Genomic DNA, 21,269 nt, shown 5'->3' with positions numbered 1-21,269 from the left:
CGCCCCACCCCACCCCTGATATTAATAGGTGATCCAGATGAGAGTCTGGAAGGAGATCAGCAGTGGGCCAAATTTCTGCTGAGTTTGAAACCCCTTCTTGTGTCCATCTCACCCCACTTTATCAATGCAACCTTTACTCCAGCTGGAGCCAGCCTTCCTTAACCGTGATCCTCTACCATATGAAACTAATGTCTGATATCGTGCTTTTCCTCATGATGCTTCTTGAACTTGGACCATCTCCCCTTTGTTCTTTCTATCCTTCCATTTCTTCAAATTGTACTCCTCACTTAAGACCTTGTTCAAAGTTCTATCTTTTATATAATGTATACTTGCCAACTGTTACTAACAGTGTGCTACATTGGTCATTCATTCCCTCTGCCCTGAAGTTGATTATGAAATTGTTATAATAGTTTTATAATTTTCCCTTGGTATTAGAGATAAGCTTCTTTCTAAACTAAAATACAAGTTCCTTAAGGGCAGTCAGTGTCTTTTACCTTGCATTTTATCTGGCACAAGTTAAGCATCTAGGTGATGAGCGATAAATCGACCAGAAGAGCAAATATCTGAGGTAGAGTAATGAAAAAGATGCTGAAATATCTAATACCTGATTTTAAATGCTGTATTTCATAAATTTCTCCTAGTATTTATAATTGAGCATCAGTAGAGCACCACTAGCAAAATCTATGAAATGAAGTTCCTGATACCATATGGTATCTGCAGGGGATTAATGTCAAAACTCCCCAGGATACCAAAATCTGCAGATGCTCAAGTCCCTTATATAAAACGGTATAGTGTCTGTGTATAGCATACTCACATCCTCCCCTATACTTTAAATAATCTCTAGATGACTTATAATACCTGATACAATGAATATACTATGTCAATAGCTGTAAAAACAATGCAAATGCTATGTAAATTTGCCTGCATGGCAAATTTAAGTTTTTGGAACTTACTGGAATTTCTCCAACCCTGAAAATTTTTGATCTGAGCCTGGCTGGATGTGTGTGAGGAAACCATGCGATAAAGGGAGTTGACGGTATTGGCCATTTTAGAAACCTCTTCCTATTTCTCCTTCCGCCCCTTTGTCTGCCAGTTGTGACAATGACATCATAGGTATTTTTCCATATGAATTCCCCTTGATTTTAAGAGAAATCATCTTGTTAGGGTATTCTTTAGTTCCTACCTAAAACTACTGTCTACTCTTTAGGGCAAGTCCCAACCCACAAATGGCTAGTCTGATTGATCTTTCCAGAGAAATACAGACTGCTTCTTATGAAACATTAATTCCCACCAGTGTAAGTGACCACTAGCATTAAATAATGTATGCCACACTATTAACAATGGAATAAGTAAAAGACGCTGACCATGGGTATATTAACAAAGAAGCTGACAGCCTGGAAATATTTACTTGATGGGTACTGTTGGCGACCCAGAGCGATGAAAATGAACATTCTGCCACTTTCCATCCCGGCGATGCCACACACGTGTCTCTTCGGACTGCATTGTTTTTGGCATTCCGCTGCCATCCATGTACTGTGTGAGCCTAATGTACGCTATGCAGGCAGCATCGTCACCTACCAGATGAACGTGGGGGTTCAGGATAATAGTGTGGATTGGTTTATTGCTTTTGGACAAAGCTGAAAGAGAACAACATGGAAAACAGAATTTAGTTTTTATGTAAAGTAAACCAAAACCAATAATAACATCGGTTGGGACCAATAAATGGAATGCTATTCACTCATTCAGCTATTAATTAAATGTACTAGTTGAGTGTCTTGTGCTCTGCAAAGTATAAAGAAGGAGAGAAAGAGCAGAAGTAGATAGTTATTATTTTCTTTGATTTCCTTTGTAACTAAATTGTATGTCACTCTGAAAACTTTGGGGGCAAAAGCTGGAGAAACATTTATTTTTAATGGGAGGTGGTTCGAAACAAACCATAATGCAAGCAGAGATGGAGAAGGGCTGGCGCAGGTGCACAGAGCAGTTCCTGTCTTTCAGTGAAGGAACCGCTGGAGCAGTTGACAGATATCCTGTGGTCTTGTTCATTTTTTTGTTAGTTGGCGAAACACATGGGATGGGGATATATCAAGTATCAAGCATGGAGACTGGTAAACCAAAATAGTCTGGCCATGGTGTGAATTTGGTTCTCCTTCTCAGCCTGTGGATCCTTTATCTAGCAGCATCCATCCTATGTTAATATGGTTGTGGTCATCCAGAAAAAACAAAAAATTTGGCATTGGCCATATAGCCTGATTCCAATCCTCTAGCTCATTTCTTTGATTGAGCAGCCCTCACTAGGCTCCAGCCTTTGTTGCTTTGACAAGAGCTTTTTATTATAGTTATTCAATGACAAAGAGATGTGAAGATTTAGTGCAGATAATTGACTGATGATGTTACTCTCTTAGATCACTAAAACAGACTGAACTGTTTTATGTATTATCCAAACGTGCTCCCCATTCTCAGGAAAGAGCTGAAGAAATTACTTAGTGCTACAGACAGATAAAAAAAAAAATCCCATTTATGAAGATGTATTTATGGAAAGCAATGATGTATGGTGTTTATGCTGAGGTAAGTTAAAATATTAAAGGGTTAACTATTAATTCTTTTCCTAGAGGTGATATGATGTCATTCGAGTCAGTTAACAGTGCTGAATGGAACACAGAATACGAGAATATTTACTGAAGCTTTGTTAAAGCCAACTTATCTTTGTCTGCTTGCAGATGTCCAGTGCATATAAGAAAAAGCAATTCATTAAACATATCTTAATGTAAAAATCCATGCCAAGGCAGACATTCTCATCAATACTTGAAATTACTGGACTTGAGTTTGATGGTCCTGATTATTACTGCAACTCTTCTTTAATTCATCAAAATCTCACTGCAAAAGGTGAATTCACTGTCTGCATGATGCAGACACAACATGATACCTAATGTCTTTAGATGTAAGGAAAAGGAGAAGGATAAAAGGAATTTCTGATTTACGCTTTTCTTGGTGACCTGAAGTATTTCTGCAGGAGTTTTCTTTGGTCACTTTCTCTGAAATGTGGCTGTTTCCTCTGAGACCATGAAAATTCTTGGAATCTAAATTGAAATATTTACCTGATTACTAATCTTCATTTACACTTTGCCTTGAAAATGAGCACTAATTATGCTTGAAAACACTCCTGGCATACTGTGGTTTTTTTAATTCTTTCATATATAAACAATGTTTTATGAAAACCTGAAATAATTCAACACTTTTTTAGGTAACTCATTTCAAAGCTTATATTATATGTACATTTACTGAGAATTATATGAGGTGCATTTAATCAATATAACTTTTTATATAAAATGAGATATTTTTCAAAACATACTAAAATTTTTAAGTTTTTCAATTTCAAATATAAAAAAGTATGATATAAAATCCTGGACTAAGGTAAAAACTCTCATTGCAAGAAATTGCTAAACAATCTGTAAATATGGGGGAAATTCAAATAAGTTAGAAAAGGCATGGTGTTAAATTTAGAATAAATGTACCATTTTCAAAGTAGAATCGATGAAAGTCCATTCCTTCCACTAAATTACCCAAAGCTTCAGGTTCAAAAGCAGTAAGGCCTGGGTCACAGATTTTTCTGTAGGAAAAAATAAAAACAATACCTGGGTTAATGTATTTTGTTGTTTCACACATATCCATTCTTATTAAACAGTGAAGGAAAGAGTCTTCTTAAAAAAACCCACTACGCATAGAGGGCGGGATCAAGATGGTGGAGGCATAAGACGTGGCACTCACCTTCTCCCACAAACACATCAAAAAAGAACCATCTACCTGCTGAATGATTCTCACAGAATATCTACTGAATGCTGGCAGAAGGCCTTAATCTTCCGAAAAGGTCAAGAAACCCTCCACATAATTGAGTAGAACAAAAAGAAAAAAAAAAAAAAAAAGAGAGAGAGAGAGAAAGGAATCAGGATGGGACCAGTACTCCTGAGAGGGAGCTGTGAAACAGAAAAGGAACCCACACCCTGGGAAGCTACCTAAACTGAGATGAGCCAAGACAGAGGGATCTCAAAGTTGCCAAGAAAACCTCAGCAGCTGGACTGAAGAGGGTAAAGGAGAGTGAGAGCCACACAGTTCATCTGCACCACCAGCCCGGAAACCACAGTCTGAGATGCTTGGGTGGGGGCTGGGCACTGAGACTCGGGCTCTGGAGGTCAGTTCTGGGGAGAGGACTAGGGTTGGCTAAGTGGAGACAGCCTGAGGGGCTAGGGAGTGGTGTGCCACAGACAGGGAACCTGGGGGGAGTTCTGGGCTGGCAGGAGAAGTGACGAGTCATTGTTTGGGAGAGCAAGAAGTGGAGGGGTAGACTGCCATAGGAATATCTTTCTCTTTGCACACGTGGACTCTTGGAGGGCACGTCCATGGGTGATAGGCCCCTTCTGTGCAGGCTAAGCATGGCAGGGCACCTCTTGTGTGGTCTACAGAAGGCAGGGGCAAACCACCACAGTCATCTCAGACTCCAGAGGTGAGCTTGGCCCTCCACCACTAGGGTTCTGTGAACAGGCACTACTCGTAGCCCCAGTCACCTCAGAGGTTGGCACGGAGAGGGCACTGCAACTGAGCACCACCTGTTGTTGCTCTCACTCCTCTGGGGATGCACACACCTTGCTGTTGCAGATGCCAAATGCTCCAGGTGCCACCTACTTCCGCCTGAGGGTCACTTCCACTTCCCAGGGCCCTGCAACTAGGAACAGCCTGCACCACCTTCCCACACGTCCTTGCCACTGTCAAGGGCCCAGCAACCAGCTACTGGCTACTAGTCCTGCCCAGTGCCTCTCTCTTCCTGGAAGAACGTGCAACACCTTATCAAGGATTGACAGCCTGCAAACACTGAGGAAAGAGACAGCAAGTATCCATGCCAAAAAGAAATAGTAAGCCCTAACAAAATACCCAGGGTCATTCTCACATATAAATAGCCCTCCAAGACTACAGTAGTGGTTTTTCCTAATAAATACACAAAATAAGAAAAATATAAGCAAAATGAAGCAGCTTAGGAACCATTTCCAGTTAAAGGAATAGGAGAATTCCCCTGAAGGAGCAAACAATGAAACAGACCTCTGTAGTCTAACAGACACTGAGTTCAAAAAGGAGAAAGTAAAAACACTGAGGGATTTAAGAGTGAACCTGAAGGAATTAAGACTGGATATGAACAGTAATGCAGATTACTATTGAAATGAACTAGAAAATATAAGGAGGAGCCAAGAAAAATTTGAAAATTCATTTGCAGAGATGCAAGCTGAGTTAAAGGCCCTGAAGAGCAGAATGAATACTGCAGAACAAATTAGTAACTTGGGAGATAGAATAATGGAAGTGACCAAATCAGGAAAGAAGACAGAAAACCAAGTGAAAAAACATGAAAGAAATATAAGACATCTATGGGACAATATAAAGTGGGCCAATCTATGCATAATAGGGTTTCTAGAAGGAGAAGAAAAAGAAAAGGGGATTGAAAATATATTTAAAGAAATTATGGCTGAAAACTTTCCAAATCTAAAGGAAACAGAAATCAAGATAATGGAAGCCAAAAAAAAAAAAAGATATAGGAAGCACAGAGGGCCCCAAATAAGTTGAATCAAAACAGGCCCACACCAAGATATATTATAATAAAAATAGCAAAAAGTTAAAAGAGAGAGTTTTAAAGGTAGCAAGAGAAAAACATAGTTAATTATAAGGGAACCCCAGTAAGGCTATCAGCTATTTTCTCTATAGAAACACTACCGGCCAGAAGAGAGTGGCAAGATGAAGTTCTAAAAGGGAAAAATTTGCAGCCTAGAATACTCTATGCAGCAAGACTATCATTTAAAGTAGAAGGAGAAATAAAGAATTTCTTCAACAAATAAAAACTAAAAGACTACAGCAATACTAAACCCATTCTAAAAGAAATACAGAAAGGCTCCTCTAAATAAAAAAGAAGAAATAGGATGGAAGGAATCACAATTGGAAAGTAATCACTTAACCCTGTATACAAAAACTATTGTAAAAGCAATGATAAACACAAGGAACAGTAGAAGGATAAACATGAGGACATTAAAAAAGGACATCAGGAGTTCCTGTCGTGGCGCAGTGGTTAATGAATCCGACTAGGAACCATGAGGTTGCGGGTTCGGTCCCTGCCCTTGCTCAGTGGGTTAATGATCCGGCGTTGCCGTGAGCTGTGGTGTAGGTTGCAGACGCGGCTCGGATCCCGCGTTGCTGTGGCTCTGGCGTAGGCCGGTGGCTACAGCTCCGATTCGACCCCTAGCCTGGGAGCCTCCATATGCCGCGGGAGCGGCCCAAGAAATAGCAACAACAACAACAAAAAAGACAAAAGACAAAAAAAAAAGGGACATCAAAATCATAAAATGTGTGGAAGGAAAGTAAGAAAATCTACACTCTGTTTTCCTAGAATGTGTTTGAGCCTATAATGACTATCAGGCTAAAGCAAGCAGATATAGGAAGGAGTTAACATACTAGAAAAACAGAGCAATCACAAATCAAAACCAAACAGTACATCCCCCAAAACTAACAAGTGAGGACACAAGCATAAAATAAAAGGAAATCGTCCAACCAAAAAAAGAAAGGAACAAAGGAGAAACACAGAATCAACTGGAAAACAAGGTTTTAAATGGCAATAAATACCACTTATTTATCAATAATTACCTTAAATGTCAATGGACTGAATCCTCCAGTTAAAAGACACAGAGTGGCAGAACAGATTAAAAACAAGACCCTACAATATGCTACCTACAAGAGACTCACCTTAGGGCAAAAGAAACAAACGGAAAGTGAGGGGATGGAAAAAGTTCATATGAATGGAAAAGACAGGAGAGCTGGAGTCATAATATCAGACAAAATACACTTTAAACCAAAGGCCATACAGAAAGACAAAGAAGGACAGTATTTAATGATAAAAGGAACAATTTAAGAAGAGGCTATTACACTTGTCAACATATATGACCCTTATATAGGAGCACCCAAATAAATACAAGAGATACTAACAGACATAAAAGGAGAGATTGATGGGAATACAATAATAGGAGATTTTAACACCCCACTCACATCAATGGACAAATCCTCTAGATAGAAAATAAGGTGACAGAGATCCTAAAGGACATAATATAAATTTTAGACTTAATTGATATTCTCAGGACGTTGCATTCAAAAAAACCAGACTATACATTCTTCTCAAGTGCACATGGAACATCCTCAAGGATTGACCACATACCGGGGCACCAAACTAACATTAAGAAGTTTAGGAGTCAGAAATTATTTCAAGAATCTTTTTTGACCACAATGGCATGAAACTAGAAATCAACTACAGGAAAAGAAATGAGAAAAACCTTATTATATGGAGACTAAACAACATGCTACTAAAAAACCAGTGGGTCAGTGAGGAAACAAAGAGAAATTTAAAAATACCTTGAGGCAAATGATAATGAAAACACAACCATTCAAAATCTATAGGATACTGCAAAAGCAGTGCTTAGAGGGAAGTTCATAGCAATACAGGCTTTCCTCAAAAAAGAAGAAAAATCTGAAGTCAACAACTTAATCTACCACCTAAAAGAATTGGAAAAAGAAGAACAGACCAATCCTGGGGAGCGGAAAGAAGGAAATCATAAAGATCAGAGAGAAAATAAATCAACCAGATTAAAAAAAAAATAGAAAAAAATAATTCAAATCAAGAGCTGGTTCTTTGAAAGGGTGAACAAAATTGACAAACTTCTGTTCAGACTCACCAAGAAGAGGAGAGGAGGAACTCAAACAAAATAAACGAAAAAGGAGAAATCTCAACTAATATTGCGGAAATACAAAAAAACCTTAAAAGAATACCATGAACAATTATATGCCAACAAATTTGACAACCTAGAAGAAATGGACAACTTTCTAGAGACATACAGCTTGCCAAAACTGAGTCAAGAAGAAATAGATCAACAACAGACTGATCACTAGAAATGAAATTGAATGTATAATAAAAATACTCTACAAGCAAAAGTCCTGGCCAGATGGTTTCACAGGTGAATTCTACCAAACATATAAAGAGATTATATCCATCCTTCTTAAACTTTTTGCGAAAGGTTGAAGAAGGAATAATCCCAAAGACACTCTCTGAAGCCACCATCCCCCAATACCAAAACCAGACAAAGATACTTCCAAAAAAGAAAATTATAGGCTAATATCTTTGATAGATACAGACACAAAAATTCTCAACAAAATTTTAGCTGACCAAATCCAATAACATATTAAAATGATCATATACCACAACCAAGTGGAATTCATCCCAAGTTCACAAGGATGGTTCAACATAATGCAAATCAATGAACATCATAGACCACATTAACAAAATAAAAGTCAAAAAGCACATGATCACCTCAATATGCAAGATGCAGAAATAGCATTCAGCAAAATCCAACATCCATTCATGATAAACTTTTACCAAAGTGGCTATAGAGGGAACATACTTTACCATAATGAAAGACATTTAGGACAAAGCCACAGGGAATATAACACTCAACAGAGAAAAGCCGAAAGTCTTCCTGCTAAAATATGGAACAAGACAAGAATGCCCACTCTGACCACTTTTATTCAACATAGTATTGGAAGTCCTAGCCATGGCAATAAGACAAACAAAAGAAATAAAAGGTGTCCGAAATGGAAGAGAGGATGTAAAATTGTCGCTCTATGCAGATGACATGATATTATACATAGAAAACCCTAAGGAATCCATACAAAAACTACTTGAACTGATCAACAAATTCAGCCAAGTAGCAGGAGGCAAAATGTTTTAACTGTTCAACAGAAATATGTTTTGAAAGGCTCACTCATTATGGTTCTTGAAAGTATCATTCATACTGAATTTTTTTAATGAACACTTTTAAAGTAAAAAATACTTTTAAAAAACCACAGTGATTATTCCTTGTGGTAAAGAAAGCCTTAGGCAGAGGTGGGGTGGGAGTGGGTAGGGATTTTAAACTTCATCTCAGACTTCCCTGGTGGGCAGGTATTAAAGCTTAAAGTTAAATATTAAGTAGCAAATGAGAAGAACAGTGTTCCTATGGTAACAGGGCTTTATGCTACCAGCAGCTATTAACTTTCTCTATAAATATGGTTTTTGGTTGTCAACTTTAGTCAATCAAAAGTTTTCACTATTTTATATCAGCACCAAAATCCTTTGGGAGTCACTATACTATGATGGATCTTTTTACCCAACCACTGATTAAATATATGTATGTATGTATGTATCTCTCTCTCTCCTATCACAACCTTTGGGTTAATAAAAGACTTGCAAAGCTGCCACTTGACCTGTGAGTGTGTGCACTCTGAACACTCTAGTATTCAAAAAGCTCCCAAATGAAAAGAAGTAAAACTGCCACTGTTTGTAGATGACAGGATACTATTCATAGAAAATCCTATTAAGATACTACCAGAAAACTACTAGAACTTATCAATGAATTCAGTAAAGTTGCAGGATACAGAGAAATAAATTAATACACAGAAATCTCTTGCATTCCTATACAATAACAATGAAAGATCAGAAAGAGGAATTAAGGAAACAGTACCATTTACCATCACATCAAAGAGAATAAAATACCCAGGAATAAACCTACTTAAAGCAGCAAAAGACCTGTACTCTGAAAAGTATAAGTCTGATGAAGGAAATCAAAGACACAAATGGATGGAAAGGTATACCATGTTCTTGGATTGGAAGAATCAGTACTATCAGTTGCTTCATTTACAAATATTTGTTCCAATTCTGTTGGTTGTTTTCTCTTTATGGTTTCCTTTGCTGTGCAAAAACTTGTAAGTCTAATAAGGTCCTATTTATTTATTTTTGTTTTTGTTTTCATTACTCTAGGAGGTGGATCTGCTATGGTTTATGTTAGAGAGTGTTCCACCTATGTTTTCCTCTCAGAGTTTTAAAGTATCTGGTCTTAAAATAATGCCATTTGCAGCAACATGGATGGACTTAGAGATTATCATACTAAGTGAAGTTAGATAGTGAAAGACAAACATCATATCACTTATATGTTGAATCTAAAAAAAAAAAGGATACAAATGAACTTATTTGCAGAACAGAAAGACACACAAACTTTGAAAACAAACTTATGGTTACCAAAGAGGACAAGGGGAGGGATGGCCTGGGGGTTTGGGATTGCCATACACACACTGTTGTATAGGGGATGACTGGCCAACAGGGACCTACTATATAACACAGGGAACTCTACCCATAGTCTCTGATAATCTATATGGAAAAAGAATGGGTGTATGTATATGTATACAATCACTCTGTTGTATAGCAGAAATTATCACAACATTGTAAACAACTATACTTCAATAAAACTTTTTAAAAAAGAATGAATATTGTCAAAATGAGTATATTGCCCAAGGCAATCTACAAATTCAATGCAATCTCTATTATATTTACCAATGGCATTTTTCATAGAATTAGAACAAAAAAATTTTAAAATTTGTGTGGAAACACAAAAGACCCCAAAGAGCCAAAAGTAATCTTGAGAAAGAAAAACGGAGCTGGAGAAATCAGGCTCCCTGACCTCAGACTATACTACAAGGCTATGGTCATCAAAACAGTCTGCTACTGGCACAAAAACAGAAATGTAGCTCAGTGAAACAGCGTAGAAAGCCCAGAAATAAATCCAGGCACACGTGGTCAATTACTCTACAACATAGGAGGCAAGAATATATAATGGAGGAAAGACAGTCTCTTCAATAAGTGCTCCTGGGAAAGCTGGAAAGCTACATGTGAAAGAAATTAGAACATTCTCTTACAATATACACAAAAATAAACTCAAAATGGATTAAAGATTTAAATATAAGCCTAGATATTATAAAACTCTTAGAGGAAAACATAGGCAGGACACACTTTAATATAAATCTTAGCAACATCTCTTTTTGATCTACCTCCTAGACTAATGAAAATAAAAACACAAATCAAAAAACAAACAACCCAATTAAAAATGGCCAGAAGATCTAAATAGACATTTCTCCAAAGAAGACATACAGATGGCCAAAAAGCACAGGAAAAGATGCTCAACATCACTAATTATTAGAGGAATGAAAATCAAAACTACAATGAGGTAAAGCCTCACTCCAGTCAGTATGACCATCATCAAAAAGACTACAAACAATAAATGCTGGAGAGGGTGTGGAGAAAAGGGAACCCTCCTGCACTGTTAGTGGGAATGTAAACTGGTGCAACCACTATGGAGAACAGTATGGAGATTCCTTAAAAAACTAAAAATAGAATGACCGTATGCTCCAGCAATCTATTTGGAGAAAAGCATAATTTGAAAAAGATACATGCACCCCAGTGTTCACTGCAGCACTATTTACAATCGCCAAGACATGGAAACAACCAAAATGTCCACCAACAGAGGACAGGATAAACATGTGGTGTGTAAACACACACACACACGATAAAGACTGTGTTATATATAATGGAATACTAGCCATAAAAAAGAACAAAATAATGACCTTTTCAGCAAAATGGACGGACCTAGAAATTATCATACTGAATGGACAAAATCAAGCCAGATTATAAGCATAGAAATTAGTGACCTAATATGATCCCAAAGAATTTCTTTATTTAAAAATACCCTCTTCTAAATTATCTGATGATACAGGAAATGCTGTATTTTGCCTCTCTTGCCTGGCAAACACCACAAGCGAAACATACCCTCTACCATTTCACAGGAGAATGCTACTGCAAAAGGAGATTTTTTTTTTTTAAAGTATTATGTTTGAAGAATTATATGCGTTTAACAAAGTTATATCAGCCAAAAGAATTAAAGGGAACAGGTCCAATGGCACAGAATTCTAAACAACCTTTAAAAACTGTTCAACTGTTTAATTCTCTGACAACAAAGAGTGTTTTTTTAAACTCCATTTCTTACTATTTCTTTCATTTTAAGTATACTTTTATTAGGTCATGTTAAAGAATTGATACATATAAATATATCTGTATGTATATGCTTGCGTTTGTATGTATTTCAAACACAGTTATAAGAAGCAGTCATGGATTTAATTTAGTTTTTATATTCATTTACTCTCTTCTATACTTTATATCTGGCTGTTTATAACTGATGATAAAAAAAATAACATATAAAACTTGGAAAGAATAAGGAAAAAAAGTTCCATCTCCCAGAGGCAGCATCTTTTTTCCTTTTAAAAACCAATTTGTCATTTCTCAATCCATTTTTATATTTTCTCTTATGTAGCTGGAATATTATGTACACACACTTTTATATCCTGCTTTATCTTCAGGGAATACTCATAAGCATTTTGGTAGATTGCTAGAAATCTGCATGAACAGCCATGGTACCATAATGTTGAATATATATTTATAATTTTTCACTATTTTGAATAATGCTTACATAAATATCTTTGTTCATAATTTTTGTCCTTGTTTTAAATTCAAGGTCCATGCCCATGTTAAATCTTTATAAATAGAAATACAGAGTTAAAGTAGTAATTTGAACTTTTAGAAACACTTTCTGATATATAGGTAACTGTGCTCCAAATCCCTGCTGTCACTGCTACCCTGAAAGTTTATATGCCATCAGGTGATAGAGGAAAGTCACTGTTGTCCTGAAATATCTGTGCCCCTTGTGTTGTCAGCAGCATTTTTATCCTTTCTGATTTGGTGGGCAGTAAACCCTCCTACAGCCAGATTTGTTTATACTTAATTAGTGCGCATTAGTTTACTTGTCATTTTCATTTCCCCTTTTGCTAATAGCTTATATCCTTTACCTACTCTACTTCTCAATCTTAATAGAAGTGAACTTTTAATATATTTTACAAATATTTTTCTATTTACAGTTTCTTAATTTTGGCTTTTTAAAAAATTAAAGTAAAGTTTGGATTATCTACTTAGGTAGCCTAATCATTTTGCCTTCTCATTTCAATTCTCCTGCTTTTAAACTTAGATCTTGGAGTTTCTGTCATAGCTCGGGGAAACAAACCTAACTAGCATCTGTGAGGATACAAGTTCAACCCCTGGCCTCGCTCAATGGATTAAGGATCCAGTGTTGCCAGGAGTTGTGGTGTAGGTTGCAGATGTGGCTAGGATCCTGCGTTGCTATGGCTGTGGTATAGGCCAACAGCTACAGCTCCAATTTGACCCCTAGCTTGGGAACCTCCATATGCTGTAGGTGCAGCCCTAAAAAAACCAAAAAAAAAAAAAATTGTTTTTTTAAACGTAGATCTTTCCAACCAGAGATCAATCTCTTCTTTGCATTCAACTCTTTCATTCAAGAGGACCTCCCTTGTATCAATGGCGTAAGGGGAGGGTTGAGGACTGATTTTTATTTCTACTCAAATAGCTGATGTATTCATCTACATCCTTTGCATAATAAGCCTTCATGCGCTCTTTATTTGAAAGCTTCATTTTTCTCTGATCACAGTCAACTTCCTTTGATTCAGTACCTATGGTTCAGCAGTTTATAAACTTTAGCACACTTTCTTCAAATACAATTTTATCTAAGAGACAAGCTTCTAAAAAGAGATAAGGATGAAGCTGAGTTGTGCTGGCTGAGGAGGGAAATGGCTGTCAGATGTTGCTTCCTCATCTCTTTCCCTGTACCATCACCTCTGCAGAACTGTGAGGAAATACATCTCTTAAACCAGAATGCACTTTTTAAGTGCTTTCCTGTTTCTTGCATCTTTGTGCTTATGCCCCAAAGGCTCTACCTAGAATGCTCTCTCACAGGGAGGTGCTAGTCACACTTCTATGCCTTGACAAAGAAACCTCCTGTTCTATCAGAAGTCTTGTCTACTCTAAAATCTTAAATACATTTATTTCTCTCCTAGGGGCACTTGAGTCATTTATATGTTGAAATGAAACTACTGTAGATTTATCAAACCTGGGGTTAAATATACATGAATTCAGGTACACTGAAGAAGGTATTCATGTAGAAAATATTTTGTCATAGGCACAAAAGCAAAATAAACATGTCACTACTCACGTGTAAGCTTCAAAGTCCCCGTTGTTGATAGCTTCAATCAATTGTTCAGTGACTTTGATAATCTCTTGCTTTCGTGCTAAAGGCGAAGAGAAAGAGTAGGGTGAGAATAAAAGGTAAGAGTCATATAAAATATCACTCTGGTAATCCTGCTATTTTCCTTGCTATCTGAGACACATCCCTCTCATTAGCTTGGTGCTATCCGCTCTATGATCTTGTTGCTCGAAGTGCACAGATCAACCGTAGCTACCTCTTCTGTCAACCTGGCAGAAAGAGAGATCTTAGGTCCTACTCCAGACCTACAGATTCAGCATCTGCATTTTAACAGGACCCTCAGGTTCTGTTTATATAGTGGAAGCATTGCTACCTTCCCTTTCTTAGAAAACAATAGTCACCTGGAAGATCAAGGCTATATTTTCAAGGCTAAACTGTATTTAGTGTCTATTACTTTTATCAACACGATTGAGTTTATGAGCATTTTTCTTCTACCATTAACAGATATGTCATTAAAAAAGATAATCTTAAAGTTATCCTCACTCTACTAATATACATCTGTTTTCAGGATATAGCTGATATCTTACACTGAGACATTTAATTTTCTATATCATTATTTGCTTTTTTTCTACTGTTCAGCTCAACTGAGTGAGGATGCCATCACTGTAACTGCCATCATATCTAGACAAATGGACTTCTGTAAACCATAAAGTGGAAAAGCAATGCATGAATCAGTGCTATGGATGGAGCTGGAAGCCCCTCTGTATCGTGGTCAACACTGACACCAGACATGATTTGCTTTGATTCCTAGTCTCCAACTGGTAAAATTATTAATAGTAGGCTTGGCTCAAACACCACCTATTTCATCTGCCTAAAGTGTCCTTTTCCTGTTTTGAATGCCTGCATTGTATTATTCACTTGGCAATTAAGCATGTGCTATACACTGTGACACCTTCTTTAGTTAACTTATTGTTTTAAATTGTTACTAAACTTTGTTGACTGTGTCATCTGCCTTCCTAGTTAAATTAAAACCTCCCCATGGGCAAATAACATGTTTGCTGGTATCCTCTACGAAGCTTTACCCAGTGTCTTTAATAAAACAGATGCTCAATAAGTTTGTGAATTTGATCCACTGATGCTGATAAGCTTTTCCTGACTTCAGAACAGTATTCTCTTACTAATGAAGGCATGAAATATTTTAAAAATTAAATTTCATTGAATTTGGTGTTAAGAACATTGTGATAACTTCATTAAGTCACTGGAAATAAGCTGGAGGTAGTCACAAAAAGTTATTTCCATTCTATCTTAGTGAGGCTGCTGTTCATCACAGAAAAAGCTGACACCCGGGTTTAGTTCGTTATTGATTAAGGGCAACCAGTCTGCATTTTTAATGAATACGAATCTGCCTAAAGCAGATTCTTAACCATAAACCAAAATGTTTACATTCGCTTTCAAAACTCCAGGTTATCCAGGTCGTGGTAGTTCTTATTAAAAATAAATGTTCGGTAAACCTAACTTGAATTCATTAAGACTATGTCAGACAACCTTATAAAAATAGGGTTTGTCCATAAAATGGTTACAAACAATGTCAAGGTCAATAGCACAAAAAATAATCACTATATAGCTTAGGTTTCACATTCAGTTACATAATTTCATTTATATTGAAGAAACATGACATAGGGTTTCTTAGCTCCTATCCACACCTAAAACATTTCTTGTCCATGCTCACTTGGTTAACAAATATCTGTAATATATCAAACATCAAAACATACTGACAGAAGTAGTGGCAGGGAATAATTCTGTAATAGGGATGGTGCCAATGGCACATTTTAGCTTAATTTAGTTAGGCAGTAAGTTATTCATTGGTCCGTGGCCTCATCAGTATGAACATTTGGCGAAAACGCCTGACAGCTGACCTAATTCCAGAATATGAAGGACACCGATATAGAGGAGCTCAGAAAATGAAATTAGGAAAATGTGACCACCAAAACTTCCTCCTGGTATTAAATCCTCAACTGACAGCATTCTTAGGATGCTAGGTGGCTCACAGGAAAAACCTACAGTTTAGAAAACAATGTCAATTTTTTCTGACAAAAAGGAGAAAAAAATGAACATAAGATTGCTGCCCTTTGAAGAGCCTCATTACCCTAAGACTTAATTTGTAAAGTGTGAAAAGTTCAGGGTCAGTTTCTGAAAGTCTCTGGATTCTTTCATAAGCATAACATGAAATTAGAAACTTCGGTGTGTACATGGCCATATCTCACTGTGAACCATGGTGGAAATACTTAGTTCTTCAAGAGGCTGCATCCTACAACTGGATTTATTTTTGTGCTGCATAATCAAAGCAACACAAATTGTCTTCTTCATTCTTATGATCAGAAGCAGCAGTGCTTTAGCTGGCAGGACAGCAAATGGAAAGAAGCCAGGATGCTCCTGTGCTGCCTCATCATAAAGGCAACGTGACTCTCTTGGCTCAGGAGGGGCCTGGAGCTCAGGAATCTTTAGAGTGCTCATTTCCCTGGAGCAAAGGCGCTTGAGTGAGTCAGGGCAGCACATGACAGCTGGCTCTTGAAAGGAAAGCAGAAGGCTGGGAATGAATCATTTGTATGGAGTAGTCTGTTGTGGTTGGGACTGTTGCCACAGTGACCTAGAGGGAGCCCGAGGGTTGGTGCTGGCTCCAGTGCCTTTCATCAACAGTGAGGCTGAGGGACAGGCCCCGGGCTGGGGGTCTGCATGCCCATGTTCTGTGGGTGGGGCCCCCCTCTCATCCAGCCTCCCCTCTTCCCGAACATCAAGTAATGGCCACTCCAGAAGTCCAAGTGGGGAGAGCTGGTGATGTATCACTAATCACACTTGAGGTGAGGGAAGAGTGTACCAGCATGGGGTTCCCTGAGTACCAGAAGCTTCCACCTCATACCTTGCCACTTAACCACAGGGAACTGAGTACTTTTATTTCTAGAACTGAGGTGTTCACGCCTATACCCACAGGTCCCCAAGTAGTTTCTGGGGCTTTCCAGGTCCCTAGAGGGAAGGCAGGTGAGGAAAGCCAGTGGGAGGGCTACTCGAGATCCTGGGCACCACAGCTTCCCTTGAAATTCTGCAAAGGGGTTGGGAACACCGTCAGGTTCAAAGTGATTATGAGATAATACAGCCCATAGATTGCAACATTTCTCAAGCATCATCAGATCTGAGCATCATGACTGTTCTCTGAGATATGCAGACCGATATTATCTCTCTGGCTAACAGAGAGGTCCAGAGCACAGGCGTGGAGCTTGCTGATTGCTCCTTTCCACCGCCCTGAAACACTCCCCCTCCTTTCTCTTCCCTCCAGCTTTTCTTACCAGTTTTCTGATCACATCAACTCACTCTGATTTGCCATGTTATCTTTCTCTACCTGGACTTTAAATGTTTCAACCCCTTTTAAAGGCTCGCTTTGAGGCCCTCCTACCGTACACTGTTATCCCTATGGTTCAGTCTATACCAGTGTTTTAAACAGCTGTCTAATCCCATGACTCCCAAATGTTACCTCCTTTCTAGACCTTTTATCCGTACGGCAATACCTATTTTGGAATCTCCATTTGATATCTCAAACGCAGCATGAACCCTAAACTGAACATAGGAATGTCTATCACCACAAACCTAATTGCTTTTCCAGGAGCCTCTATCCTGGGGATGACAGCATCAGCCATCCAGGTGCAAGAGACAGAAACAAGCCTGAGAATCGTTTTGGCTCCCTCATCTCACCTCTCCCAACCCAATCTTTTAAATCCTATTGACTTTGCCCCTTTAAGGCCTTACACATTAGTCCATTTTTCACCCTCGCTCTGAATGAGCACCCATTTCTTGTCCAGTGGAAGTGTCTGAACAGGACTACCAAACCTTGTATAATCTATACCTGCCCAAATCACCAGCCCCACCCACAGGTGGTTTTACTTTCCCGTAGTGCCCTCTCTCAACAATTCAAAATGAACACCCTTCTGCCTCCTGCCAACTCTTCACATGAGCGGTCCCCTCTTCTTGTCAAAGTGTCCCCCATCTTTGCCTCCATTTCTTTTATAAGAGTTCAACTCAACTATTATTTCTTCAAAAATGCCTACTTGGACTTGTTTTAGGAAAGGTCCCTGTGTTAGATGCTATGCCTGCTGGTACACTTGTATTTACGTACTTCTTTGTGTGCATTTGTTTATCTTCTCCACTGAACTCCACAAGGGTAGATACTCACCATTGCAAGCTGCAGTACATGGCATAAAGTAAATGTTCAATAAATACTTGAATAAACAAACTCAAGTACTTTCTTTCTCAGTCATCCATGAGTCATATAATTTACCTTGAGCAATTACAGTGTTATTTCATGGGGTATGTCTTCAGCCTCTTCATCATTTCTTTTGCTTGCTCTTGGTAATCTCATTTATCCCTCTGACTTTGACCATCTACTGAAGACCACCAAATCGCTATCACTGACCTTAAATCTTTCTGGGCTTCAAGTTCATTTTAATATGTGCAAGCTAAACATCCCCTGTTGTCCTGGCATTTCAGACGTGGAGTGCTCAAAATTGACATCAAGTATTTTCTCTGCAAAACCTGCTGCTTCTCTGGCATTTCTCATCTTGGATGGGGCACTGTAATCTACTCCGTTGCCTACATGAAAATCCTTGATGCCTCTTTTCAATTCCTTGTGTGGTTGATCACCAGCTCCTCTTTATTCATCCAAATCTTTCTCAGATCCTTTTCTTTCTCTCTGGGCTCACTGCCATTGCTCTGACGCAGACTGTCAGGAGTGCCTAAGCCTTCCTGCCTTGAGGTCTCCTCCCCACTCCCTCCACTCCTCACCACCACAGAAAGATCTCTCTACAGAGTAGAGCTGAACGTGCTGCTCCTCCAGTCTCTGGGGAGCCAAAGCTCATACTTCTTTGTTTGTTCGTTAAAGGTCTTCCGTTTCTAGCTTTGTCTCCTGATACTTCTTTTCCCCCAGGGATTGTACAACCACACCAAACGACTCACTCTTTCCCAACCAGTCCTGGCTCATTGATAATTCTGTGCCTTTTCCCTCATTGCTCCTTTCTCCTTCCATTCTCTGCTCCAATGTCATCTGCTCTGTATGAACTTTTCTCAGTGCCTCGGACATGGCTATTTGAGTTCACTGCATCCTCCTACAGGATTATCACAGGACAGTCACAGATCTGACCAGGACTTCACCACCTTCTACCTTTAACACCTAGTAAATGGCTGTACATGTATGCACATATGAATAAATAAATACATAGACAATGTATATAAAGTGCTGTGTACAATTTCAAACATTCGATAAAGGCCAAATACGTAGGTGAAGATGATCATGGCTGGCAGTATCCTGGCTGTGATTATGTTAACCGGGCACTCCCAGATCTTGCAGATCTCAGAATCAGCAGTGACCACCATATGTGAGGCAACAGTATTTTGAATTGTGAAGTAACCTGTATAGGTCTAGAATGATAAACTAGCATATCTAGTCAGTGAGTAAACTTAACTTCAAGAAAGCTGAATGGAGAAAAAGATCCACGTTACGTGAACTTGGGTTTTTCTGAACCTTTGTTCAAATTCTGAATTTATTAGTTTGCTAAAGTGAAATTATTTAATAATAAAATTTATTCAGAAGCCTGGCTGGCCTGCAGTAAAACTTGGCCTAGGAAATGAACTGAATTTATACACGCAAATTGGTATTTACAAAAATGTAAGCAGAGTATTGAATACTGAAATCTTCAGTGAACTGTGCCTAAAGATTTACATGTTCAATGATCAAACATTGAACAAGTAAAATCGTTGTTAGCTTTTTTGAGGTGTAACATCTTAGTTTAGCAATTCTACTTATTTACCGTTTAATTTAACTACTACTTTTACACGTCTCAGAGTTATTGGGCACTTGGTTGTCAGAGACTTGAAGGACAGGGAGGTTAAGTGACTTGCTCAAGTCATCCAGCAAGCTTAGAAGCTGTGCCAGGGCTAGCGCTGTATTTGGCTGAGGTGCTGTCTGCTGTTTAATTCACAAATCTATGTTCCTTTCCAGCCCACAGTGCCTAATTCAATATTTTGAAATCATAAACTTAAATGAGCCACCTAAATGCCTTTGAACTTTCTCTGGCAAAGTGAATGACCACTTAATTACTAGGCCAGAGGTGTAATTAATTATTACACCAATTTCACAAAACTGGTATCCCACGGTTTTATTGTCTTTTTCCATGCTGCCATTAGTAAAAATAACTGTTGGGAATAGTTATTATCTTAGTCGAATATACAAATTAGGATCATTTTCACGCTCTTGATAGTTTTATAGAAAAAGGTGCCTATCAACTCAGCTATGTACGGAGTTTGCCATGCCGTTAACAGCTTGTTTCTTAGTGATTATTTTTATTTCACTAGTTTGATATGTTAATTAATATCTGGGAGAGTAATTTCCATTATTTTGGCTTTAAAATCAAAGCTGTTGTAAACTCTGGAGTTGATTGGTGTAATAATCCATAATATTTTATTCAAACATAACCTCCGGAAATTAACAAATTTCTACTCAAGACTGCTTTCAAGAAATTATTGTAAAGCTCAATTATCCAGAAATCACCTGTTTAGTAACATCAACATTTTAGCCCTTTAATTGCTAGAGGCCTTCAAGAACTTAAAAGATAAGTTATTCAAATCATCTTTGTACTTTGCTCTACAAATACTAACTCTTCTTAGCTTCAAAATTGTTTATTGGGAAGGAACTACTATTAGTCTTAGCCCTGTAAAAGTGCTATGGCCCAACAATAAATGATTAACAAATATTTAAGAACAGAAAAGTCTGGCATTGGGATTATTTAGTATAAGTGAAAATATGTTTAGATTTTTAAAAAAGGTTGGGTTACAAAATATGGCAGTGTCATTCCTAAAATGTCTGAATCTGAAGATGAAACAAAATATTTGCTATTTTTTAAGTTAAAGGATGTATAAAGTATAAAGATTTTCATTAAAATGGCTTAAAGTTTCAGAGTCTGAAGAAGCTATATATCATTATATGGAACATTTGCTGATATGAAAGAATTCAGCCCAGCCACATTAAAATAACTGTTCTGCCACCTCCAGCTGACTTGTAGAAGCTAGAAATAGAAAAACATTATGAATACTGTTGAGTATGTTAAGTATTAAGATATTTCATTAATCAGATAGGTGTGGTACCACTTCCAGTTAAGAGCTGACAACATGGAAAAAAAAAAAAGATTTTAAGAAATTAGTTCAAAGATTCCTATCAACTGCTTAGATTTAAGACGAAAT

General features: G+C 37.9%; 1 protein-coding gene across 26 annotated transcripts in view; it reads right to left on the bottom strand.

The window, feature by feature from the left end:
- CAMK2D (calcium/calmodulin dependent protein kinase II delta) overlaps positions 1 to 21,269 on the bottom strand; it is a 304,904-nt gene that overhangs the window by 3,981 nt on the left and 279,654 nt on the right. For 12 of the 26 annotated variants that reach the window (XM_047798680.1, XM_047798687.1, XM_047798676.1 and 9 more), the window contains 3 exons: positions 13,998 to 14,073; positions 3,516 to 3,610; positions 1,409 to 1,637 (listed from right to left, as the gene is read on the bottom strand). In XM_047798680.1, coding sequence (XP_047654636.1) covers positions 1,409 to 1,637; positions 3,516 to 3,610; positions 13,998 to 14,073 — 400 coding nt within the window. Of the gene's footprint in view, positions 1 to 1,364; positions 1,638 to 2,981; positions 3,081 to 3,515; positions 3,611 to 13,997; positions 14,074 to 21,269 lie in introns of all 26 variants that reach the window. The other 14 variants (XM_047798668.1, XM_047798663.1, XM_047798670.1 and 11 more) reach the window with 3 other exon arrangements.

The sequence above is a fragment of the Phacochoerus africanus genome, chromosome 10, assembly GCF_016906955.1.
Source record: "Phacochoerus africanus isolate WHEZ1 chromosome 10, ROS_Pafr_v1, whole genome shotgun sequence".
In the NCBI taxonomy this organism is placed as follows: domain Eukaryota; kingdom Metazoa; phylum Chordata; class Mammalia; order Artiodactyla; family Suidae; genus Phacochoerus; species Phacochoerus africanus.
The sequence above is the reverse complement of the archived record's forward strand: the minus strand, read 5'-3'. Positions and strand labels throughout refer to the sequence as shown.